This window comes from Apis mellifera, linkage group LG4 (assembly GCF_003254395.2).
Source record: "Apis mellifera strain DH4 linkage group LG4, Amel_HAv3.1, whole genome shotgun sequence".
Taxonomy (NCBI): domain Eukaryota; kingdom Metazoa; phylum Arthropoda; class Insecta; order Hymenoptera; family Apidae; genus Apis; species Apis mellifera.
Genome location: NC_037641.1, coordinates 12,065,150 through 12,090,693, shown reverse-complemented (window position 1 = coordinate 12,090,693; position 25,544 = coordinate 12,065,150). Strand labels below are relative to the sequence as shown.

General features: G+C 41.2%; 4 protein-coding genes across 5 annotated transcripts; 2 read left to right on the top strand and 2 right to left on the bottom strand.

Moving 5' to 3' along the window:
- Positions 1-20: 20 nt before the first annotated feature.
- On the top strand, positions 21-2,186 carry LOC410990 (nucleolar protein 9). The gene has a single exon (XM_006567154.3). The coding sequence runs from the start codon at positions 113-115 to the stop codon at positions 1,910-1,912; it is 1,800 nt and encodes a 599-aa protein (XP_006567217.2). The 5' UTR covers positions 21-112; the 3' UTR covers positions 1,913-2,186.
- A 260-nt stretch (positions 2,187-2,446) lies between these two features.
- LOC726335 (protein CBFA2T2) lies at positions 2,447-17,223 on the bottom strand. 2 transcript variants are annotated; one of them, XM_016911711.2, is made up of 8 exons: positions 16,703-17,223; positions 13,625-13,987; positions 10,652-11,103; positions 8,806-8,952; positions 5,896-6,161; positions 4,347-5,053; positions 3,995-4,284; positions 2,447-3,423 (listed from the first exon to the last, which is right to left on the bottom strand). In XM_016911711.2, the coding sequence occupies exons 2-8, from the start codon at positions 13,965-13,967 to the stop codon at positions 3,166-3,168; spliced, it is 2,463 nt and encodes an 820-aa protein (XP_016767200.1). In that variant the 5' UTR covers positions 13,968-13,987; positions 16,703-17,223; the 3' UTR covers positions 2,447-3,165. The 2 variants fall into 2 exon arrangements, with proteins under 2 accessions (XP_016767200.1, XP_006567216.2); XM_006567153.3 differs by lacking the exon at positions 16,703-17,223 and adding an exon at positions 16,368-16,606.
- Positions 17,224-20,648: 3,425 nt separating this feature from the next.
- LOC726308 (kxDL motif-containing protein CG10681) lies at positions 20,649-22,883 on the bottom strand. Its single transcript, XM_001122056.5, has 4 exons — positions 22,585-22,883; positions 22,300-22,499; positions 22,094-22,228; positions 20,649-21,096 (listed from the first exon to the last, which is right to left on the bottom strand). The coding sequence occupies exons 1-4, from the start codon at positions 22,731-22,733 to the stop codon at positions 20,966-20,968; spliced, it is 615 nt and encodes a 204-aa protein (XP_001122056.2). The 5' UTR covers positions 22,734-22,883; the 3' UTR covers positions 20,649-20,965.
- A 543-nt stretch (positions 22,884-23,426) lies between these two features.
- On the top strand, positions 23,427-24,864 carry LOC410992 (ubiquitin-conjugating enzyme E2 C). The gene is made up of 4 exons (XM_394467.5): positions 23,427-23,638; positions 23,954-24,068; positions 24,157-24,361; positions 24,436-24,864. Exons 1-4 carry the CDS (start codon positions 23,535-23,537, stop codon positions 24,558-24,560), a joined length of 549 nt encoding a protein of 182 aa, XP_394467.1. The 5' UTR covers positions 23,427-23,534; the 3' UTR covers positions 24,561-24,864.
- Positions 24,865-25,544: the final 680 nt, after the last annotated feature.

Here is a 25,544-nt window from a genome sequence, read left to right as displayed (position 1 = left end):
TGTGATATCCTTGTCTATATTTACTATACTTTGTGCATAAAATTGTGAACGACGTCGCGTGCACGTAAAAAGGTTATGTACGTTGCTTTGTGTAAAAAAATCATCTTAAAACATGGTCAACAATAACTGGAACGATGAAAGAAGTAAGAAAAGAAAAAAAAAACGATCATGCGCTCAAATGGCAAAAAAATTCGCACGACAAAGGAATCATGGATCTGACGTAGATCATGATACATATCAATACATGGTACATATTCTGGAAGTGATGAAAAATGATTTTCCTACTGTCGAAGAGAAATTAATATTTGTGAATAATGTGTACGAACAAACTATCGGGCACGAAATTGAATATGCCCAAAATCAGATGGGATCCAGAATATTGGATTCACTTTTGAAATACGCGAATTTGGAAACGATTCAAAGGTTAGTTACTACTTTCAATCCTTCTTTACGACTTCTCAGTAATGACAGATTTGCTAGTCACGTTTTACAAAAGATCGTGATGATTTGCGCCGATAGAGGAAATAAAAGAATAGAATCTAATGCTGAACAAAATGTAGATGGTATAGAGGTTAAGGAATCAGAAGTGGAATCTTATAACAGCATCGTATTGAAGTTGAGTAAATATTTTATTAATAATATAGAGGAGTTTGTGTATGATACATACGCGAATCATCTTTTGAGGACTGTTATCGAATGTCTTGGTGGTCTAATCGACAAGCCTGAATCTAATGATAAAAAAAAAATGATATTTGATGTAAGACGACCAGTCATACAAGAGTATAAAGACTTATTATCCTCAACATGTAACAGATTATACAAATGGCCTTGCTTTTTAGAATTTGGTAAAGATGAACTTACATCTGGATTATTGCAAAGTGCTTTATATTCTTTAAAGGATACATTCCCAACTATAGTGGAAGAGTATGTTAAAAAAATTACAAACGAATGTTTTAAGGTTGAAGAAGATCAACAATTATCAAATATTTTTAACACAGAAAGTTCAATCAGATTGCTAGAGGTTTGCTTATCGGTGGGAAATCCTAAATCTTTTAATGACATTTATGAAAAATACTTTTCAGGCAATTTGAAACAATTGTCATTGACGCAAAATACAAACTTCGGTGTACAAAAACTATTTGATCATTGCACAGTAAAGGAAAAGTTTGAACAGATATTTGAAGAGATTCACGTGCATTTTTCTGAAATTTTTCAAAAAGGTTTTACAGGAATTTTAGTCAGTGTGGCGAATGCGTGTTTAAGATTGCAAGTCAAGCAAGGTGCATTTGTAACTGAACTTTTAAAAACTCTCCATTGCGAAGTAAACGAGAAACAACATCTTATCGTGACTTGCGTGGTAAGTTTAAAAACATTTGATCAATTAGAAAATTTAAAAGATAAGAAGGAAGATGATTCGAAATCTTTGACCAGTTTACATGGAAGTCTAATAGTACAGGCTATACTCAATTTTAATAAACCTATAAAAATGGTTAATTCCTTGTTGGAAACCGACGTAGAGGACCTAGTGCGGTTGTTTGAAGATCCAAAAGGAAGTCGCATCGTGGATGCTTACATGGACAGCAAATATATCGGTGAGAAAAGCAGGGAAAAACTTGGGAAAAAATTGAAAGGACATTGGTCGCGATTGGCTCGCAGTACACATGGCTCCAGATGCTTGGATAGAATATGGCGATCAGCGAATACGAATCAGAAAACTTTGATCATGGAAGAATTAGTGACAGCCGGAGAATCTTTGCGTTCGAGCAAATCTGGACAAATAATGTTGAACAAATTAAACGTTCCACTGTACGCAAGAAACAAGAAGGATTGGATGGAAACGTTAGGAAAAGAAGAGAAAACAAAAGCACTTTTCGCAAATATAATAGGAAACACGGTCAAGAAAGAGAAATAAGTTTTAAATTGTTCTTGAATATGTAAATGTGCAAGAAAAGAAAGATGTCGATGTTTGTTCTTTAAGCATTATGACACAGAATAATCATGTATTTCGTTAATTCATAAATACAATCTATAGAATCCATCATACATCCCCGCAACGTAACGTAGCTAGAAAAACATACAACGATTCGTAATCTAAATTTGAGCAAAGTTTTCTAATGCGCGCGACGGATAAACTCATCTTATGATTCTCGACTCGACAGTGACTAGACTTATAAACGTATACATGCGTTCATGCACTGTGACGCGCGTTAAAGTAAAACGTTGCAACAGTTTTATCACTCGTTGCGATTATATTAATCTATCAATTGACTAGGAAAAATATATCGATATAACATTTCGTATCGATTAGATCGGTGAAGAAAAATTTAAATTGATCGCATTTTGTGCCAAGTATTATACGGTTCTAAGTGTGAAAAAACAATATTGATCAAAATCATGATGTAAAATTGTTTCAACTTATTCAGATAACAAATATTTTGTTTATGCGTGCAAGATTTTTTTTTTATGCTATATGTTCGTAGAGACTTAGAGAATGTATAACATGTATTAAATTTATTTATCACCGTTTATCGTTTGGGCGACGTGAATGGATTCATATTTTTAATTAATACTTTCGTTGTATCGAAAGATAACGAAACTTCACCTCGTTTTCATCGCTAGACAAGAATTTCGTTTATTTGGACAATCTATCATCCGAGATATATACATGTTATATAATTTATCTCTACTTTGTCGCTTCGATCAAATAGCAATGTACAACGAACCGTTACACGTACTATTCTAAAGAAGGAATTCGACGAACGGTGTTACAACTACAATCGTAAAAGGGAAAAATTTCATTTCACGCGTAAATGTAATCTGTTCCCGCAACTTTGTGTTTGTATATCGCGACACGCAAGGGATCGCTTAACCTCTAACTCGCCAAGATTAGCGCGAACGGATGAATTCGACAAAATGTATCGTAATATACCTTGGATGAATAACAGGATATTTAAACTATTATAATTGTACAACTGAATGGCGCATGAGAGTGCGAAAGCGTAGGAAGAAAGTGGAGAAAGAAAAGCAGAAGATGTATGATTCTCCGTCAGAAGAAAGGATGTGCGTGTATGTGTGTGTGTGTGTGTAGTGTGTGTATAGTCAACGCGAATCGTATTGGACCGGTCTAGCGAATCGTCTGAGTCGATAATAATTCCCGTCGTAACGTCACTTCCCCTTGGTTGTACCACTGGCCGGTATAGGCGCGACGATATTTGCCTCGTTTACGCTCGACTGAGCTGCGCTTGCGATTCTGGGAGGGCTTCGAGACGCTGATCTTCGAGGTTCGCGAGGCGGAGGATTGTTGCAGGTCGCGTGATGGCCTCCTGCCTCCCAGTCCCGGTGTTGGCAGAAGGAGCCGCAATACCGCGCGATTCCACAACCACCGCACGTCTCCAAGGCTGGTCTGCCGCAGTTCCAACAACTCTGAAAATGGATTCGGATTGGTGGCACGGAATATAGAGCACGAGGAAGAAATCGCATTGGCACGTCGATACGTGGCAAGAGTATTGTTTACTGTTGGAATGAAATTTCGCGGAAGAAACGCAGTTAATTCGGAAGGAAATTCCTATTTTCATACGCATTTTTGTTTTTACCGTGGTATTTGTCACGTATACTAATCCAAAATTACATCTGTATCTAAACTTCTATGCATTAGCGTAGATATAGAATCCAGAGAAATTTAACATAGAAAAATTTTATTTCGCATAATATGGGGTAATTATAATTTGTAACGCTAGTTTAATTTATAAATGCAATTTTGTATTGAAATAGTTAAGATAATAATTGTGTATATACGAATAACATAACTTTACAAATGAGAATAATTTTTACGATTTTGAATATTCGAATTACAGCTATTCTACTACTGTGTAGCGCGTCGTGTCAGGATTGTCAACAAAGCGCTCGAGGTGGGGATAAGCGAAGGACACTTTTTGCCTCTATTCTCCCGTCCCACGAGACTTTTTTCCAAACAGTGAACTAGTATATTACTCACGGATCCCGAGACGGTCTGCAATTGCGCGTCCTTTTCGTCCTCGCCGATCGACGTGATAGAATTGGAAACGGTGTTGGTCGGTGTAGCTGTGACTGTTCTGGCATTCGCATCGACTGGATTACCGTGAACTCGAAGGTACGGCCCTTGACGGAGAGGTGCGTGGTTTCTCTGGGACAATGGAACGTCGAGCATTCGATGCACTCGTAGACGTTCGCTCGCCCTCGATTCGGCTACCGCGACTCTTACGGCTCGTTGCACTTCGGCCATCACGGCCCTTTTCACGGCTTCCTCTGTAAGAGAAGGGAATGTAAAGGCGCGCGCGCGCGTCATAATAAATTCATACGATACGAACCATCTTTCCTCTTCACTTCTGCGACTTTATCCTCGATCGCCCTGATGGTCTGGGCGACGATCTCTCCGGACAGTCGTTTCAAGCTTCCCTCGCGGTCACCGGTCGAGGATTCCACTTGAGAGCCGTTGGTCGAGGATGGATTGTTGTTGGCCGCGCTGCCGGTGCCGCCGTTTTGAGCCGGCACGGTGCTCGTGGCTGACAAGGGAGGGCCCGCCGAGGCCGTGGCCCCAAAACAACCACGCGTCTGCAGAATGGCCAAAGCTTTCTTCGTCTTTTCCACCATTCCGAGGATACAGTTCAACATCATGTGAATGTTCTTCCATTCGTCGTCCAGGCTGCCGTTCTGCGCTTGAACGTGACCCATTTGCTGCTGCTGTTGCCGCGCTAGGTGGTGAGATCCGGAGAACGCGTTCATCTGACTCATTTGCACGGAACCAGGTGGTGGTATCGAGCTAGACCCCTCGCCCTGCGACCCGTGACCGTGAGCGTGGCCGTGAGTTTGACCGTGAGAATGGCCGTGAGCGTGAGCATGACGATGGCCGAGGCCTTGAATCGATCCACTCGAGTGAAGCGGATGATACCAACAATAAGGGGACGAGCCCTCGGCGGACGGCTGCTGTTGCGGGGGATGGTGATGACTCCAAGGATTCAATCTTTTCCCGTACAAGGGAACGTCCTCGAGCAGAGTGGCCCCGTTCTCGTAATACCTGCGACATATTTCGATACCTCGAAAAGGAACGAACGAATTCGAAAAAAAGAGAGAGAGAAAGGAGGGGATTTGATAATTCGTTTGTCGGACGAGGTGTTGGTTGGTCGAGAAGGTGGCGTGTATTAGCAGCAGGTACTCGAGGCAAGTTTCCCGGTAGTCGAAGAGTAGAGAGTAGGGGGGGTCTTGGCGGGAGTAGGACGGCGTAGGGGTGTTGGAGAAAGGTGGTACCCCGATGATATATGGAAACGTCACCGGCAGACATATCGAGAGGAGGCCAGGCTGGCATTGCCAACGCGCACGTCGCGTTTTGTCACCTTCGGATTCGCGTCGCGTCGGCGCCCCTTTCTCCTATTCCGAGCCGAAATTACCGAGCATCCTTTATGCGCGGATAGATCGAGCCTGGATCTATCCGTGTTCCAGATCATCGGATCAACGGATTTCGATCGCGAATCGCGCATCGAGATTCGAGGATCGGGGTCACCGTTTCTGCGCGAGCGGTTAAACACGGGCCGAGAAACACACAGGCTCGTAGCCAAGATTTTTCCGAAACGCATACCGCGGCACATTTGCGGCTTGGCAGATATACTGCGCACATGTGTACGCGCAGGTGCGTGGCGTTCGCTGTCTCGCGTGAATTATCGTTATAGACGGACAAAGATTTCGTTGCGACCGAAATTTAACCGTCGCCCCGATTTACGGGACGTTTTCAAATACGATACTCGGTTCTATACGTTGCGGCGGAGAACGGCAGAGGAACGAATGGACAAATGGAGAATTGGTTTCAAATTGTTCGGGAGGGGAGGAAAAAAGGATGGAAATGGAAGGGAGATGAATACTCACGGCGTGTCGGAGGCGCGTCGTTTCGGTGCGTGCGATGCGCTCGAGTAATGATGGAAACCACCCGTGGCGTTGTTCGTGTGTTGAATGGCGCCAATTCCGGGGTTGGAATTGGATCGCACGCCGTAATGAGCGGAGCACTGATTGCCGCCACCTCCTATCCCGTTACCGGTCTGCTCCCCGAAGATCTCCACCTGATCCGTCGCGGCCACCAAACCGACAGCCTCCAGGACCGCGGCCTCGTTCGATCTCAAAAATTGCGCGCAACTCTGTCGTGGGGGAAAAAAAGGAAGGGGAAAAAATAAAACGAGAAACGTTGTTCGGTGACGAGTCCTCCGAAACTTTGATCGTATCTCCTCGCAAGGAAACCGTATCGAGCGTTTCTCCATATTTTCCAATATTTACGAGTAACACCGTTCACCTGAAATTTCTACCTCGTTTCCCTCGACTTAAATCGAGTTCGTTGGGTAAGCTACTAGGATTTATCACTCCTGATCGCGATATTCTTCCCTCCCCTTTTTCTTTCCAGCTTTTCGCGACTCTCAATTAACGATTATCGATCGGCAAAAGTTACGCGTGTAATCGCGCCTCCGCATGTTCTGATTGGTCGCGACTATTCGAGGGAATTCGAGCGCGAGAAAAAGGGGGAAGGAAGAAGAAGAGAGAGACAGGGGCGAAGGAATTCAATTTCTCTTTCGATCCTTCGCCGTTAGCTGCCTTACGAAATGTAAATCCTTCCTATTAATTTGCAATTCGTTACCGCGCCACCATTCGTTCTTCGGTGCTCTTCCGTATATTTCCCGCCCCTCTCCCTTTCCTCTCCTCCCTTCCCCCACCCCATCTCCTCCGCTACTTACTTCTCTCCTTTTTTCTTTCTGGAGAAGGGGCAGCGTGGAAGTAGCGCGGCACAACCGAAAACTCCTTGTCTCCTATTTTAATTCTTCGAAATCGAAACCTTTGCTCTCCTTTATCCCGACAATATTCGTTCGTTCTCCCAGCAAACTTATTTTCCTCTACCAGATTATGCGCCCAATTCTCAGGATAATCGTGGCATTTCATTTTTAACGGAATGGAAAAAAGTGGAATGGAATATTAAGAGAAGAGAAAGAAAGGCGAGACGGGCCACTCGTTTCTCGCGGAGACTTTTTCGAGCCGGGTCTTTACGTTCGATTTGTTCATCTATCTTTCCTTTCGTGAAACAGGCTGGCACGCCCCCACCCTCGAGCCGCGAAGTAGCCTGGGAAATTAAAACAGGTCGACAGCCGGTCAAGCCCGGGTTCTGTTGATTTTACTCACTACTCCTGAACGCGTTTTCCTCTCCTCCTCCGCCTTCGTTGTACAAAGTTTAACGAGCGTGTGTGCGATATATAACTCTAATCTATATCGGACCACACGCGGATCGGATGAACCGTTCTGCTCTCCCGCTTATACGCATTTCCTCTCCCCCCTCCCTCGTCATTTTATCCGAGAATTCGAGTTTTTCATCCCGATTTTTTTCTACAAGTATTGGGGATTTTCAGAACTTTTGCATCGCGTTTTTTAACTTTTCCGCGTTATTGGCTCCGATTCATTATCTTATTATTAGATCCAGCAGCGTTACATTTTTCTTTTTCCAATTTTATTTCGACTTTTATAACGTAGAATCGGATCGGATCTTTCTACTTCGATTTTTCCATCCGTGGAAATATATACGAATCGGTTTTTAAAATGCTTTCAATTTTGCATCTTATTATGCTCTTATTCTTAATATTTTTTGTCGTAATTGAGAATTTTTTTCTGTCGTAGAAATACAGGGATCGATTTTCGAAATGGATAATCTGAATTTTCGCGCGTTTTAAGTCTAACAGCAATGTTTAAATTTTTATTTTTCCAATTAAGAATTTTATTTTGACTTTTCTATCATAGAAATATAGGGATCGATTTTTAAAATGGAAAATCTGAATTTTCGCGCCTTTTACTTTTAACTCTAACAGCAATGCTTAAATTTTTATTTTCTAACATAGAAATATAGATCGATTTTTAAAATGGATGATCTGAATTTTCGCGCGTTTTAACTTTAATAGCAATGTTTAAATTTTTATTTTTCCAATTAAGAATTTTATTTTGATTTTTCTATCGTAGAAATATAGGGATCGATTTTCAAAATGGAAAATTTTCGCGCCTTTTATTTTTAACTCTAACAGCAATGCTTAAATTTTTATTTTCTAACATAGAAATATAGATCGATTTTCGAAATGGAAAATCCAAATTTTCGCGCCTTTTACTTTTAACTCTAACAGCAATGCTTAAATTTTTATTTTCTAACATAGAAATATGGATCGATTTTCGAAATGGAAAATCCAAATTTTCGCGCCTTTTACTTTTAACTCTAACAGCAATGCTTAAATTTTTATTTTCTAACATAGAAATATGGATCGATTTTCGAAATGGAAAATCCAAATTTTGATTTGTTCACACGATTTGTCTTATTAGTTCCAGCAATGTTGCTTCTTATTCTTATTTTTGCAATTGAAAATTCTATTTCCTACTATCGATTTTCAAAATTCGGAAAATTCGAATTTCGCAATCGAGAATTCGATTTTTAAAATGATCTGAATTTTCCATTTTTGGCGCGATTTGTCTTATTATCTTTCGCGGCGTCGCTTCCATTCTTATTTTTCCAATTGAGAATTCTATTTTCAATGCCTTTCCTTACCATAGAAATATCCACTTTTAGGACAGACAGTTTGCTATTGCTTCGATTCATTGTTCACTTGGTTATTAGCTCTAGCAGCGTTGCTTATTATTAAGACCGAAAGTCTGCACTCTACGTTTTATGTATCGCGTTTTAAACCCACGATTCCACGATTAGTTGTGGAAATTTCCGATGAGTTTTCGAACCCACGATTCACAAAAAAATGCGCAACAACTTACCTGATTACTGGCTCTGGCGGCGTTGCTCAGATCTCTCTGCAGGGAAGGCAATTGTTGCTTGAGATGCGGAAGAACGAATCCTTTGAGGGAGTAGTTGGTCGCTTCCTGCAGCGCCGAGTGAAATTCCTCCGCCGTCATGCTCCCACTCTGCGACCGAGAAAAATTCGAGAAACAGCTCATCCTCCTCCTGTCATCCCATTATCTTATTACATATATATATATATAATCTTTATCGAAAATAGAAAATTATATTTACGGTGGAGTCGAAAGGCTCAACGTACGAAAGAACGTACGAAAGAAGGAAGGAAGGAAGGAAGGAAGAAACGCATCAGGCTGATTTCACGTTTGTCACGTGCCACGATCGTTTACGGTCAAGCATGGCTACCAGATGTCACGTTTCTGGAACGGATGCGAGCCTGCTACGCGCTATGTCGTTACACATACACACATTGTATGTACGTACGTAGTTTGAATATCTCCTCTATTGTTTCCGCGATTCTCTGCCAAATCTCGGCACGGAACGGAATTTTTACGGAAGAAATATCGTATCTAAATTTCGAAACGATTATCGTCGAAACGAAACCACGATTAAACGTTCGTCCGTGCTTTTTTTTTCTCCATCGAGAAAAATGCACGCTCGTCTCATCTAATTTACGGTGAACACTTTTACGCGCTTCGTCTATCCAATGCTAAATTGTTCCCACAATGATAATGTATATTATATATATATATATATATATAATTGGATAAAATTCATTTTTGAATAAGAAAAAATAATTGTTTGTAATGTATAATAATTATACGTTAAAATTTTAAATTCTTTTCTTAAAATCGATAACTGATCGGTCATATTTCAGTTGGGAAATATTTTGTAAATTTTCTTAAGAATTTTATATGGATATAATATCTCGAAATCTAGTTTAATTTAAATTATTATAAATTATTGTTTTTGTTTTTTTTGTAAAGTATTTAATTAGTTCGTAATTGGAAATGCGATGATTTGTCGATGATTTTTTTATATACGCGATAAAATAGAAACTTTCTAATTTTTCTTTACTGCCAGATATTTTATTGGCAAAAAAAAAACTACTTTGAAAAATTAATTTTTACTTTTAATTTTAAAGTTTACGGCCGCCCGTGATATATACGGGCACAATCGAATCGCTCGCCACCTAGCGGATTCTTTAATCTAACCACCGATATTTATGGATTATTATAATATATGCATTTCCATCGTTGTTTATTTATTATACTTTGGCAAAGTAAGCAATAACAATATTCCTAACTTTAGTTGGAAATTTTTTTATAATTCTTTTCGATCTTCTCAGCTGTACACGATATATCTTCTTACAATGGATTTTTCAGTTTGTTTAGACCCATATATATCGGATAATTTATAGGAAATAGAAAATAACTTCTTCTTCTTTTAATTAGCATTTTCTCCTCGACATCTGTTTCTTCGGAATAGCTATTCTCAAGGTTCGTATTCATGTCAAATTCGAGACGTTTTTCTCCGGATATTTTCCTCGGTTCGAATCACGAAATATTCGTCATATTTCTAACGAAAGAATAAATTATAATAAAAAATTATCTAAAAATTAAATTTCAAAAAAAGAATAATCTTATCCAGTTAACTTCTACCGTTCGAACCACTGTGTGCGTCCTTCTCTTTCTCTCTCTCTCTCTCTCACTCGAGACTTCGTCACCTGATACCCGCCCATCAATTTAATTACGCTACGTTGTTCGAGCGTGGAAGAAGGACAGAACGCGTTCGGGCGTAGCAAAAAAACGTAAATATAAGAAAAAACGTGAGGCGGAGTGAGAGGGGAAAGGAGGGAGTGTTTACCAGAAGCGCCAAGACCAGCGTGAGCACCGTGTCCCCAGTGTCCGGCGAGATGCCCGTTGCGAATTTGACCACCGTGCCGAGGACGCTCTTCACCTCGCCGTGGCCCGCGAAAACACCGGCGATGCACCTATTTCCAGCCACCGCGTTCGACGACGCGGCGTCGCTCTGCTCCTCCTGCGCCGCCCTCCCGCAGCTCCCATTTCCACCCGCGCCTCCGTTCACGGACCCGTCCTCGGACTCGGGCTTGAGGTAGTGCGCCGGCAAAGGGCTGCCGCTGTCCGAGCCCGAGGCCGAGCAAACGGCCGCCTTGTGCAACTCGCTCGCGCCTCTCGTGCAATTGCCTTGCCTCGATTGCCCGCCCGCCGAAATTTTCTGGCCGGGGAGGGAGGGAGAGTGGATCTCCTCGCGTTGGCCATCCTCTCGCGCCGACTTCTCCCTTGCCGCGGGTGTAACTGGAAAAACAAGAAGAAGAAAAGAAAAACGGTAGCCAGCGCTTCTCTCTCTCTCTCTCTCTCTCTCTCTCTCTCTTTCTTTTCGAATATCTCGTTCGAACGCGTGGCTCGAAGATGGCTGTCAAAGGAACGGGGAACGAGGGAGAGAGGGGGAAAAGATTGGTCTCGGCAAAGTCGAAAGAGAGAGGGGAGGGGATGGGTGGCCGCAAACGTCCTTTGTGCCCGGTACATCCGGGGAGAGCCGTCAACCGCGGACCACGTGAAACGGGCAGGCAGGCGAATCGGCCACTCGTTTACAAACGCGCGTTGATAGGCGCGCGCGCGCACACGCACACGTACACGGCGTGTGAGAGGCACAGATGCGCGTCAACCGTGCTTGCGCCCGCCCTGTGCCGCGTGGGTGCAGCGGATAACATGCAATTACGGGCCGTGTCATCCACCTTGCCTTGTTCCCATTCCGTTGTCCCGCGCGTTATCTCGCGGAATGCCTCCCGGCCTCGTGGCAACGCGTGGCGAAACGCCGCCATGAAATGTACCGCCGCGGCATGCCGATACGCGCTGCTCCCTCCTCTCCTCTCCTCTCAACTCACGATTCACGTTTAACAGCCTAAGCTCTCCACGCTTCCTTTCTCCTCCAACGGAGGAGAAGAGAAAGAGGAGGAAGAAGAAGAAGAGGAAGGAATCCTCTTGATCCATCCCTCTCCACCCCTTCTCCGGTGGATATTATCGACTCGAGTCCGTGAATTTCGCCGTGAAATTGTCGGCGACGAGGCGTGTGAATTGGTCGTAACAGGCTGAAAGGGGAGGGAAGGGTCAAGGAGCGGAAGAAGAAGGTCGCCGTGTCACTGCCACCTGACGTCGGTAGCCAGGAGCTAATTACCTGTATCCCGAGCTTACTGCTCCCTTACAGCGAACTACCTTTACGGATTCGCATCGATCGCCCCTCCTGTTATTATTATTAATAATATTATTATTATTATTAATACTGTTATTATTATTATCGTCATAGCTGTTGTTGTTATCGTTATTATTATTATTACCATCGCCCCGCCCAAATCCAAATTCTTGCCCCCTCGTCTCTCTCCCTCGTCTTTTCAAGACTCTTCGTCCGCGGATTTTCGCGGAGAGTGTTACTCGCGAGTGACCGAGCGAGGCGGAATGATACGTGAAAGATCGGTCGGAGGGAAGAAGGAGGGGGGGAAGTGCGGAATATCTGGCGGTGGCGACGGCGGAGCCGGCACCACCTGGAGCACCACGGTGGATAAGCAAGCACGGTTAGGAGGCGGTTCGTTGTCTTGGTGGAGAAGAGAGAGAGAGAGAGAGAGAGAGAGAGAGAGAGAGAGAGAGAGAGAGAGGGCCACACGGTTCCACCGAGAGAGCGCCGAGAGAGAGATCGATAAAGCGCACGTGCTCCACTCGACTGAGAGTCCCTGGGTGGAAGTAAGTACGCTGGGACTCAGCTGTCGCCTCCTAATTGCCGGGACAATGCAACAGATGGCTTTGATCGCAATCCCTTCCTAGCCGCACCCCTCTCGCTCCTCCCTCTCCCTTTCGCCTCATTTTTCCTCCTCCTCCTACTCCTCCAGATCTCGGTATAAATACGAGGATCGTCGAATCGATATTTCTTTCTCCTTCGAAAACGCGAGAAATCGCGAATAATATTATTCGAGGAAGGGAAGGAATTCTTTTTTTTTCTTTTCTCTCTCTCTCTCTTTTCCCCTCCCCGTTTAAAACTGTCTCGGAGGAGCAAATTGGAGGAGAAAATGAAAGAGGTGGAAAGAAAGATGGATGCGAGGTTGGTTTCTACGTTGTAAGCATATCCATCCAGGAAGTGGGAGCGGAGGCGTGGTGCGGGCGACTATCGCAAAATACCTCGAACGGCAACGTCGGGGATGCCGACGGTGTACCGGATATGATATCAGCCTCGAGCAGAATCCCGGTGGAAGTGTTGGACGTGCCTTATCGCGTCTGGTCCAGGCAGTCAGCCGGTGCACGAGCAGCCGACCTAACCAACACACCGAGCCCGACCAACCAACCAACCAACCAACCAACCAACCAACCATCCGACCGACCCGGCTTCACTGACTGTTCGCAGGAGTCTCGCACATACATCCCTCCTCCCTCCCTCGATGCACGTGCTCTCCGCCACTTCAACGCGCTTCGTTCCCTCCTTCGTTCCCTCCAAAGAAACGTGTGTATATAATATATATATATATATATTATATACGAAATCTCGTTGGAGGATGACGGCTCTTTGACGAGAGAAACGATGCCGCGGTCTTTTTTTCCCCCCCTCCTTTTCTCCCAGCCCCCGTTTCCAAAGTAGCTGCGGGCTCCCGTCTGCCAGATAACCTGCTCAACCCCGAACCTACTACGATTCGGACGAGTATACGGCGAGTATACGGGTACCCCTATGCAATATTCCAAACTAACGTTCCGCAGCCGCAATGTTTTCGCCAAGGATAGAGAGAGAGAAAAAAAATGTATACATATATATATATATGTATGTAGGAGAACGCACCCTTGATCTTGGTCTTGAGGTCGAGATCGACGGGAAAGGGGTCGGCGTTGGCCGAGAGGACGGAAGCCGCTGGCGCCGATAGGTGACAAACAGCGGCGGAGGGTTGTTGATGGAGGGCGGCGATGCTCTCGCCCAAACTGGTCACCGTGCTCGTGCTCGCGCTCGTGCTGGTCACGGTCGTGCCCGTGCTACTGGTGGTCGTGCTCGTGGTCGTGGTCGTGGTGGTGGTCGTGGCGGTGGTGGTCGTGGTGCACGTGGTCCCGGTCGTCATCGTACAGTGATCCTTCGCCTCTTCCTTCACCTTCACTTTCTGCACGACTGGTCCGCTGCTGCTGGTCGCCATTCCACCCTCCACCTTCTTGCCTGTTCAACATTGCGATCCATTCATTTCTCACTTTTTCTCTCTCCAACTCGTTTTGCTCGAAAGAGGGGAGAGAAAAAATCGCGACGAGATGTCGCCGCGATTTTCTCTCTCTCTCTCTCTCTCTCTCTCTCTTTCTCTCTCTCCGAGACGGAGGCACGATTCGTATTTGATCGATTCCATTTCCCGATTGGTTGGCATATTTCGCGTACGTGCCCGGCGACCGGCACCAGGCCGCGCATACCGATCACCGATTTTAATGGGAAGCGAATACCGCTCCCTGAATACCCAAATAATAATTGAACGACGTTTCGACGGAGCGAATAAATAATAGTAACGGATAGTATAGGCGAGAGCTTGGAATTTTATCGATACGATAAACGGCGACAGATGTGACGCGAATAATTTCCTCTCTCTCTCTCTCTCTTCTTATGTTGTTACAGATGCGCGCAAGTTGCGCGGCAAGTGTTAAACACGAATGTCGCGAATTTCGACCGGATCGTGGGTAACGTATCGACTCACGTTCGTGGTTCTCGCGAACTCGATCGATCGCGACGAGGGAGGGGGAAAGCGAGGAGGAGGAGGAGGAAGGGGGAGGGGAGGCGCGCGTTCGCGGCAATTCGTTAAGACGCTTAGTTAAGCAAACAGGAGGAGGAGGGAAACGATATACGTGCCACGGAGGAAAATCCACGGCTCTGGCCGTGGTAATTGCGCGCAGCTGTGTTGCGCGCACGGGGATACCCAAACTCATCGAGCGCTCGATGATTTCTTCTTCTTCTTCTTTCCTTCTTTCTGCCCCTCCTCGTTCGATCGAATTCGAACGAGGAGGAGAGTGAAAAGGAGGAAAAAGGTTCGGCACGGATCGATTGGAAGGAAAGCGGGTTCCGAAAAGCATAGCGCGGCAGACCCGGGCTTGTGTTTATACATATGTCCTGCACATGGTACGGGAGCGCTGTTTGGAGAGGAGATCGCGAGCGCGGGTAGAGGCGCAATTTCCAATATTAGAACCGGGCAGCCGAGAGGCAAGCCGGACCAGATGTCTGCCGTAGCACAGTGACTACCGTAGAGGCCGCGTACGCTTTCATTACAAAAATGTCACGCACAGCCACCACCGTGTGTCTTCCTCCTCCTCCTCCTCCTCCTTCTCCGCCTCCTCCTCGCGCCGGCGGTGCAGCCTCTTCTGCTTCGCCTCTTATTCTTCGCGCGCGTCATCGCGTGCGATCGCGATCGCCTCCTCCTCGAAACGGATCGTTCGTAAAAAAAAGAAAAAAGAAAGAAAGAAAGAAGGGGGAAAAACCGATAAGTTTGAAGCTCGAGGGGGCAACCGGTTGCAAAGCTTTAACCCATTTGCGTTACGAAGATGTCACGAGCAGACACGCGTCGCGTTTACCTCGCCATTTGACGTTTCGCTTGCCCACCGTTCTCTCTCCTCGCTTTGAAATCGGGGAGAACGATGAGAAATTGCGGTACGCCGGAGGGTGGGGGAAAAAAAAAAGAAAAAAAGGAAAAAGGAAAAAAAAAATGCGACGAATTATTCACCGATTACCCCCTTTCGTATCTTGACCGATATCCCCTACTCTAGTACCGTTTAACGAGAAATTTCCTTCGAAATTGTGAAACGGCGTCTTGAATCTTACATTAAATATCCATTTTAGAAAAAATAGGCGAGTGTTTTGCTCTGAAAAGTGTCCCGTATACCCCGGGGTACACGCGGGGTTGATTCTCTTTGAGGCGCCGGAAACTGTCCATGACACATGACCGACTCGTTGCCTGGCGTATATGTCAAGTTTATCAGGCGGTGTGGAGAAAACACGAGGTCGTGGAAGAAAAGACGAGAGAGAGAGAGAGAGAGAGAGAGAGAGAGAGAGAGAGAGAGAGAGAGAGAGAGAAAGCGCGCAAGATTAATAATATAGGAAAGCCAAAGCCATGCCACCCTCCGACGAGCTTTCCTCTGCCTCACTTCTGTTGCCAACAGTTAATCGATATAATACTTGAGATGAGAGTATAGCGGGTAGCGCGTGTCTCGCGCCGCTACGTATGCACGCACACGCGATCAAATCCACGTCCACCGAACACCGCTTCTCCGCTACGTTATCCTTCACCACCCGCTAATCCAATTTGCAAGCTGCATCGAAGTCATTGTCCCTCCCTTCAATTGGATCCAACGATTCAACGATCGATCGATCGATCGATCGATCTTGCTCCAATAACGAATAAAATTCTACGCGAAACGTCATCGTAAATACGGACGATTTTTTTTTTTTACGAAGAACGAAAAACGGTCGTAGAATTTGGTCAACGCGATAGTTTGGGTAAATGCGAGGAGCCGTACGTGCTACGCGAGGTACCGATTATCGGCAAACATCGTGCGAAATGATGCACCTGACGTGGTTTTCCTACTTCGCTTTCCTGCTCGTCCATCCGTCTCTCGAAGAATAGAGTCGAGCTTCGACTCGAGTACCGTGCGACTGCTGCTAGCTGCTCGCTTCCTTCCGTTCGAGGCACACGTGCGCGCACGATACGTCATCCGTCTGTTTTAACGAGAGAACCCTAATACACGTTTCTCTCTTCACTTCGTTTCTTTGCTCTTTCCTTTTTCCTTTCCTTTTTTTTCTCGCGTCCCCTCGATTCGAAAAGTTGGGACAAAGTTTTTTTTTTCTTTTTCTTTTTCTTTTTAAATAGATTCATCGCAACGAGAGAAAGAAAAATCTGCCTACCTCCTACACTCCGCAACCTCTTGCGATCGTGTCAGCTCCTCGTAATCTCGAACAAATCCAAAGAGGAGCTGGAAACGCACGAAACAGGGCATGGATCGAAACGTCACCAACCGAGAGATCTATCGAGATCCTGGCGATCGACGCGTAACGGCACCGACAACACCGTGCATCGCGCGAGACTGCTGCGAATCGCGAACGAACAAAGAAACGGAAAACTTTTTAATCCGATTATCGGATCGAAGCCGATCGAACCGATTCGTCCGATCGAGGAGCGGATCGAGATGGAAAAAGGGGAAAAACGAACGAGAAGATTTCGCGGGTGAGAGAGAGAGAGAAAGACGGGGCGTGCGCGACACGAAGAAACGCGAAGCACGGACGGCTGTCGCCAGCCGACTGAACGTCTAGTCGGAGAACTGGAAGAACGGCGGCGACCGGAGGAGGACGAGAGGAAGAGAGAGGTGGTGGCTTGCAACCTCTCTCTACCACGCAACCTCTGCTCACTGCTCCGAGGCTGCACCGGTAATTCTTCCGTCCACCCTGGAACCACGACGAAACAACAACAACAACAACAACAACACAACAAATGGGAAACAACAAAGTTGCTTTCCAATTTCTTTCGATTGAATCGAGAAGGCAGAGATACTAAGATCCATGCAACCGTTATATTTACGTTGGAGACGCGGGAAACGGTTGGTATATGTACTTTTACGCGTAGATATCGTACCAGCTTGCTGCTGACGCGTCGATATATTCTCGCGAAGAAAGTCTCTGCGGGTGAAGCTGAGAAATAGCTCGCCATCCTCCCGCCTTTCTTTCTTCTTATTATCTCGCTTCTTATTATCTTTTCGATCCGTTAATTTTTCGAATCTTCACGCGTGATCGGGAAAAGAAAAAAAGGATCGAAAAGAAAAATGATCGAAAGATGAGTGAAATATAATAGAAGAGGAGGAATCGCGAATCGGTTCGGCGTCGACCTCGATTTCGAGAAACGCGGCAATCCTTCGTTTCGGCTAAGTTTCGAACTCGTACGCGTCTCGTCAAGTATCCACACACGCAGCTGAGATCCGCGGCCACGGCCACGCTCCGGGCAAACACGAACCATACCTATATACGCGTATGCGCGCCAGAACATCTCCCTGTCCTTGTCCCTCTCCCTGCTTATCGCCACGAATTCATGCGCGGCGACCACACCGACACACGCGCGCCGCTCCACCGGCCTATTATACGTATTATTAGCACTCCGTCACAGTCCTGTCATCGCCATGTACACTCCTCTACGTGCGCGCGTCACCGCGCCGAAATTCCCGAATAACCTTTCGCCGTGGGTACCTATCTTTTGCCAATTTTCAACCCATTATCGGTTTACCCAACCCAACTTTTTCCCCTCGCCATTCGACGACAAAGATCATCGCCTCGAATCGAATCGATCGATTCGAATGTTCGCGTCGTAATAAATCGATCGTTCCCCTTTACTCGTTCGCGACAAGTTTTGCTCGTAAACAAGAAAAAGAAAGAAAAGGAAAAAAGAAAGAAAGAAGATTGTTCGAAAAATTGTTGGCCCCACAACAATGCTATCGTTCTCTCTCGCTCTCTCGACCGAGGCGCGGTATAGCGGATTTCAACGCAAAGTTCAATTTGTCCGACGGGTAATCGTAAGTTTGAACGGGTGATGCCGTCATTTGCAGGCAAACGAAAGCTACGTTTTACACGTTGATCGAAACGCAGGTACCTACGTGCTCACCCGTAATTTACGACTTATCGGCCCTGATCCGAGTAATTTTCGCGCTTGTGAAAATTATACCGACCCGACTCGTCGCACGAATTTCTCTCTCTCTCTCTCTCTCTCGCTCGCTCGCTCGCTCGCTCTCTCTCGCTCGCTCTCCTCGTTTATCCACCCTCTCCGCTTTCTCGCGCTCTCTTTCTCTCGCGTTCCCTCTCCTCATCCCACCGCACGGTGGAAGTGACGCAAAATCGTGCTCCCGGCACAGGCTGCCTTGTACCGAGATGTCGATACCACGAAGAGCGGATGTCAATAGCACGAAGTCACTCCTTTCGCGAGGGAGAAACCGCGTCAGCCGATTTTACAGCATTTTCGTACGGTGCGGAAAAACGCGCAACCACGTTGTTGCTCGATCGACGATCGGATCCTTTCGACTCGTACAACTCGGGATTTGCAACTCGATCCGCGAGATCGATCGCGCGTGCGAATGATAGTTGGCCAACTTTTTTTATTTTTTTTTATTTTTTTTTAACTTCTCCAACTTTCTCCTCCATCCGTTTTCGCTCCCGTCGTCGTCCACCTCCTCCTCGGTGTCGTCGGTTCTTCGGATCGGCGCTCTTGGAAACGTTCGATCTGGAACCACTGTTTCTGACACCCTTCATCGAGTTAACGGGTATATCCCCGTGCTTTTGTATTACTTTGCGCCGCTGAAAAAAGGATTCCGTTGTGTCACGGAGATCGAACACGTATACACAGAAGCGTAGCGCCTCCTCTGAACGTGTCACGCCACCAAAAATTTTTCAAAAGGCCTATCGCGCTTTCCGAATTCCTTTATCCTTTGCTTTCCTCCCCTTTTCACGATGCTCGTTCCCCGGCATTACTTTCATACAATTCAGATTCAAAGTAATTCATACCCGCGATAATTAGATAATTGTCTTCGTCCTATTTCTCGTCGACGAGAAACATAACGTATCCCGTTACACGTGCTGCCGCGAGAAAAAGAAGAAAAGAGAGAGAGAGAAAGAGGCGAAGCTTCGTTCTATCGAACGAAACAGGTGAGATAAAATTAAACATCTGTTTCCTTGTTTTGCTCTAAGAGACTTAGCTTCTTCTTCTTCGCGTTACTCTTCCTCTCTGATACGCGGGCATCGATTCAATCATTTTGTATGAAACACCTTCCATTCGTTTGCTCGATGATTGAACGAATCAAACGTCCACTGAAATTTTATTATACAAAAAAATCGATTAATCGTCTTTACAATTCTCGAACAATTATTTATTTGTTATTCGATTAATCGAATTTATATTAAGAGAGAGATTAGAGAGATTAGTTTTGATATGTTGTTGAATATTACTCGAAAAATCTACGAGATATTATTTCCGAATACCGATTTTCAAATGTCCTCGGATAGAGATAGAGAGAGAAAGAGCGAGAAAGAAAAGAGAGAGCGGAGAAGAAAAAGAGAGAAAAGATGAAACGGATAGAAAACAGCTGAGGCGCAGCTGGTTTCTGGCATCGCGATGGCTGGCGTCTTCCGCGCGGAGAATGCTGTGCCTCCTGTGTATATACGTGCATATAGTTGACGTGTGTGTATAGTACAAACCATCGTTGGTAGAAAGCAGAATCGAAATCGTTTCTCGAAAAAATACGTTCAGAGGGGGAACAACAAACGATTTTGAAAAATTTTTCAATTTTCCTTGGAGATAAAAAAGAAAATTCGCGAAAGAAGGTTGAGATAATTACCTAAAGTAACATTGGAAAATTGATGAATCCGATTTTTTTTTGCAATCGCTTCAATTTTCAAGAAGTTATCACGTTTTATGAATTATTTAAGCTTCTCCCTCATTGTCCCGCATCTGGGTGCGTTATATTTTTTTCCTCTTCGTTGTTTATGTTCATCTTATCAATCTCTTTCAGACATCCGCATTATCCTGATTACTTTTTTCCAACTTTAATATTACGTGTAATAGTTTATAATTATATAGTCTGTATAAACTGGCTCGATGCGTTAACGCTGGTAACGTTCGCGCGCCACTTCGAAACTTTATTCACCGTTCGTACCTTTACCGACATCTCTCTGTTTCAACGGAAACTACAAATCGCATCGGTAAAATCGATAATGCTCAAATATATTTCATTCTATCGAAAAAATATTTTCATTACGAATTTTACGATCTTGGAAAGATTCACTTTCGTACTTACCGCTACGAAATGATCGACTCTTCTACAGTGTACAAACAATGCTTTATTATAGCGTTACTCGATACTGACAGAATTCACAGATTTGCAATTTACAAAGATACGCGTACATCTATTTTTGTACGTGAAAGTATGCATATATAATCAAAAAAATTTCCAAGTTTTTATCACCGTTTGCTACCGATCCAACTAAAACTGTTATTGTCGGCTAACAATTTTCGCGATAACGTTTAGCGTATAAAATTTCAACTTTTGTTTTACTCTTTTTTTTTTATTTTACTTTTTTTTTTTTTTAAATTCTTCTTTTTCGTAGTCTTCCGATTCTATAACTGGAAGGAACTCTTTAACCAGTATCAGACGTGCAGGACGAAGTATCAGCGTTACTTTGATCGTTGTTGCTCTCCGTTGATGAACTATCGTTGCTCTTTATTCGTCGTTTCCGCAGCTTTGCGAATTGAAACTCCTCAACCGGCACTGTACATCAATAATTGAAGTCGTTATTAGTGTCGTTCGTGCAATTGTATATTCGGGAAAGGAAACAATTGAATGTCCTAACGAGTGGGAAGTAAATCCAAGTAAATTACATCTATCGAAATCGAAATATAAGATGTCTGTATTTTTTTTCCTCTTTTGTACTATTTCTAAAATTCATTTTATTACAGTGATTCTTATGTTACAGCCATAATGTATTCAGATTGTTTTAAATCATCTAGAATTCCTTCATCAATTCATTTCATTTTGTTGCGTTTTTAAAAAAAGATCTATGACGTACTATGGCTATAACATGTACATTGTACGAAGTTAACAACGACCAGAAAAATCTTAATTTTTATCTTTCTACCAAAAGACAATGAGTAATGACTAATCGCTTAATATTTGTCATAGCATTGCGACGAATCGTTTAACAAAAAGATATATGCATTATTTACGATATTTTTCACGTTTCTTCAAATTTACAGAAATTTCATTAACTTTATATATCATACATATATATATATATATATATATAATTCAATTCGGTATATAAGTCGCTACAAAACAAATGCGACATATGAAAAAACTTACTTATAAATGGTTTAATAATTAAGAATATACTATTGATCAACTGATCATTTTCTACTGTCTTTAACTTTGCATTACAATTTACTTATCAAAAAGGATTAACATTGTTGAAAACTTATACTTGAAAGAATATATAATTATTATTATATTTCATTCATTTATCCATAATTCCCACTGCGAGATAAATTTAGTCGAAAAAAACAAGAATGTTAAAAAAAAACTAAATTGTACAAATACATCATAAATATTTAGTTAAGTTCAACGATGATTTTTCGATAAAAAATTAAGAAAGGAAAAATAAAATAAAAAAAATAGAAACATCATAATGCTTTAACAATGAACAATTTGTCACAATTTAAGTGAATTTATTGTATGGTGATACGATTACTTGTACTGCAAGTTTGGTTACCATCAGAATCTGGATCTCGATCCATATCAGTATGAGTAACACTTGGTAATGGAACAATTTCAGGTTCGAGTGGTTTTACAGAACAATCTACATCTTCAACGATTACTTCTTCTGCTAAACTGCTTCTAACAGCTTCTATATTTATAAAAAAATATTTAGAATAAATTAATTTTCATATTTTTTAAACAGTTTGCATATATATTTACCATTAAATGCTTGAGGATATTGTTGACTTAATTTATTTTTTACAATACGAATCCTTTTGAAAATATAGTCTAAATCTCTTTTCATTTCCACCAAAAGTGCTGTGTGTTTTTTAAATTCATTGCCAGCAGTTTTCAATCTATTAATTGACAATTGATTGCAATTAGTTAACATTTCGTTGGTCTTTTCAAATCTTTGCAACCTACAAAGTAAAAGATTCATTCATGATGCAATAGGAAATTTATGAGTACAAATATTTGAAAAAATAAATAAAAAAATATTCTTACATTTGTTTTTGAGCTCTTATCATAGATTCTACATCTTGTTGATCAACAATTCCAGCCAAACCTTGTATAAATACTTCTGGTGCTGTATAGTTTTGAAAACATTCAAAACTTCCAGTATCTGATTCTGGTGTGCCTTGTGCTGTTGTCATTTTTTTTTTAATCTCAAAATATCAATTAATTACAATATTCATCCAAATACAGTTTTAACGTTATACATATTTTTCTATTAATCTATTTTTCTATTATATCATCATATATATATACATATTATATATATTATTTTCCATCATATATCACACATTTGTTCAGATTGTTTTTTTATACAAAAATTTATGACATCTATTGTATATTTCATTTTTATGACTCTTTATTACGTTCACAATAGTATTGATTGTAATGAAATAATTTTAACTTTTGTTTGTAAAAAAATAATTAATAAATAGTTGTCAATAACAAATTTATAAATGATTAGATAACGCAATAGCGTTATAGTTAGTTTGTAAATTGTATTTTAAAAAGTACACGTTTCATTCTTTCACTCTTCTTATGAACTAACTCAATGTCAGTATGATGTATTAAATTCAATACTATTAAAAATGTTCACGCTCGTCGATTGACGATAACTTTACCATTTTGTCTATGTATAATTTACAATCATTGTTTCAACATTTAATTAAAGAAAATAATAATGTTTTAACAAATATATTTAACACATTTTTTTCAATATAATTTTATATAATCGAATTTTTCATTAAACTTTTCATTAAACATCTTAAACAAACTAGACGCTTCACCTTCAACAGCTGTTTGAAGTCAAATGTTTTCAAGACGGTTGGTAGAAGATCCAGCATTCAAATTTCCACAGTGACTGTTGTATCTCAAACCGAAGCTTCGGAAATTTCGTGCGAAAAATAATAATTCTAAGAATCACGTGTGTCTTTCGATTCGGAATGGCACAAAATATAAATCCATTCTATTCATCTCAAAATGCTCCAAGTAAAGCTGCAGAAGAAAAACAGAATATACCAAAAGATAACCATGCAGTTAGTAAACGGTACGCCAACTTTATCAAACATTTAGTATGTACATTATCGATTGATCTTTTTATATGTGTATTTATTTACTTTTACTTTATTATTTATTATTATTTTATATTTTTTATTTTTTTCTTTAAAATTTCATATAATGAATGTATTGTATTATAACAACTATACTAAAATACATAACCTACTCACAATGTTTGGATTAATAATATAATAATAATGTATTTTTAAATTGTATGACTGTAATCATATTTTATAGTAGATTTACTTATAATTTATTTCTTTTTTTGTGATATTAATAAAAACAAATATATGTTGTATAATAGGTTGCAAAAGGAGCTAATGGTTTTAATGATGAGTACAGAGAAAGGTGTTTCTGCCTTTCCAGATGGAGAAAATTTATTCAAATGGATAGGAACCATTATAGGACCACAGGATACAGTAATACTTTTATTATCATAATTAAAATATCGATAAACATAAGAAATAATATTTATTTTAATATTTATTTTGTTTATTATTATTACAGGTTTATGCTGGTCTTACATATAAATTAACTTTAGAATTTCCACATAGTTACCCATATAGTGCTCCAATTGTACGTTTTGCTACTCCTTGTTTTCATCCAAATGTGGATGCTGTAGGTAATATTTGTTTGGACATATTAAAAGATAAATGGAGTGCTTTATATGATGTGCGTACTATATTATTATCTATACAATCTCTTCTTAGTGGTGAGTAATATTATATTTAATGTTGTAGAATATATTGATAAGAATATGAAAATATAAATATTATTTTTTTTTAGAACCTAATAATGAAAGTCCTCTCAATCCACAAGCAGCAAAACTATGGAGTGATCAAACTAAATATAAAAAACATTTAACAGAAGAATATCACAGAGCTCTAAATGGTGACCAGCAAGATTCATGATAAGTGCATTTTTATAATGATCTTGTTCATTATTTTTATTTCTATGAATGTTACAATTAAGAATAGGATATAGAAAACAAACTGCACTGAATTTATGTACTTTGTTATTGAAAATTTAATCTTCTATTATCTTTTGCACTTGTATGCTGTATCATGCAAAACAACATACAAATATCTTTTATATTGTTCATCACAATCATGTCTGTTACATAATTTCGTCAGTCTGTCTTAAAGATGTATAGAAATTTGTATCATGCTTTTAAGACTGTATATGCAGATTAAACATTTTTATATCGTCAACTTCTATCAGAAACTTTTATTTATTTTTATTCTTAGTAATATATATAATATATTGATTTTGGATATATTTTAATATTTTCTATCCATACAAGTTACAGTGACCATCGACGTTACGTCATTGATTATTGTATATTTAAAAAATAAATATTTTAAACATTATTGTTGTAAAATTTATTATTTTCACATATACTTTGTTTAATTTGTCGAATAGAAATGTTTTTTGTAGATTTAAAATTTTATTTAATCTATTGATACGTTTATTTCGATATAATAGATATAATAGATATATATTTTTTCGATAAACGATTTAATAAACACGATATAATATAAAAATTTAAGTTAGAAAATTCTTAATAGAAATTAAATTTCAATATATATAGTTGAAAAAATGAAAAATTAATTCTATTTAATTATAGTTATTTTGAAATAGAAAAAAATATTTACATGAAATCTTTTTTATATTTTATAAATGAATATCTATAAAATAAATAGATAATAATAGAACTTTATTTAATATTATTATTGAATATCATAAAATTTAATAAATTTCGATTTAAAATTTATAAACAAATTTTATAATATTACATGTTGAATTAATTGAAAATATTATTTAAAGACAATTAAATTGCTTGTAATGTATAATAAGTCATCAGATTTATATTCAGAATATTATCAGTTTCCTTC

Bases quoted from the DNA above. Each gene is read 5' to 3' on its own strand.
- LOC410990 (XM_006567154.3), top strand. From the start codon at position 113: ATGGTCAACAATAACTGGAACGATGAAAGAAGTAAGAAAAGAAAAAAA.
- LOC726335 (XM_006567153.3), bottom strand. From the start codon at position 16,512: ATGACGTATCGTGCGCGCACGTGTGCCTCGAACGGAAGGAAGCGAGCA. The intron at 13,988-16,367 runs GTGCATCATTTC...AATGTTGAACAG, and splicing joins AAGTAGGAAAACCACGTCAG to GCAAGAAGGTGGAGGGTGGA. The intron at 11,104-13,624 runs GTGCGTTCTCCT...TTGTTTTTCCAG, and splicing joins CCTCAAGACCAAGATCAAGG to TTACACCCGCGGCAAGGGAG.
- LOC410992 (XM_394467.5), top strand. From the start codon at position 23,535: ATGGCACAAAATATAAATCCATTCTATTCATCTCAAAATGCTCCAAGT. The intron at 23,639-23,953 runs GTACGCCAACTT...GTTGTATAATAG, and splicing joins AACCATGCAGTTAGTAAACG to GTTGCAAAAGGAGCTAATGG. The intron at 24,069-24,156 runs GTAATACTTTTA...TTATTATTACAG, and splicing joins TTATAGGACCACAGGATACA to GTTTATGCTGGTCTTACATA.
- LOC726308 (XM_001122056.5), bottom strand. From the start codon at position 22,733: ATGACAACAGCACAAGGCACACCAGAATCAGATACTGGAAGTTTTGAA. The intron at 22,500-22,584 runs GTAAGAATATTT...TTTACTTTGTAG, and splicing joins ATAAGAGCTCAAAAACAAAT to GTTGCAAAGATTTGAAAAGA. The intron at 22,229-22,299 runs GTAAATATATAT...TTATAAATATAG, and splicing joins ATATCCTCAAGCATTTAATG to AAGCTGTTAGAAGCAGTTTA.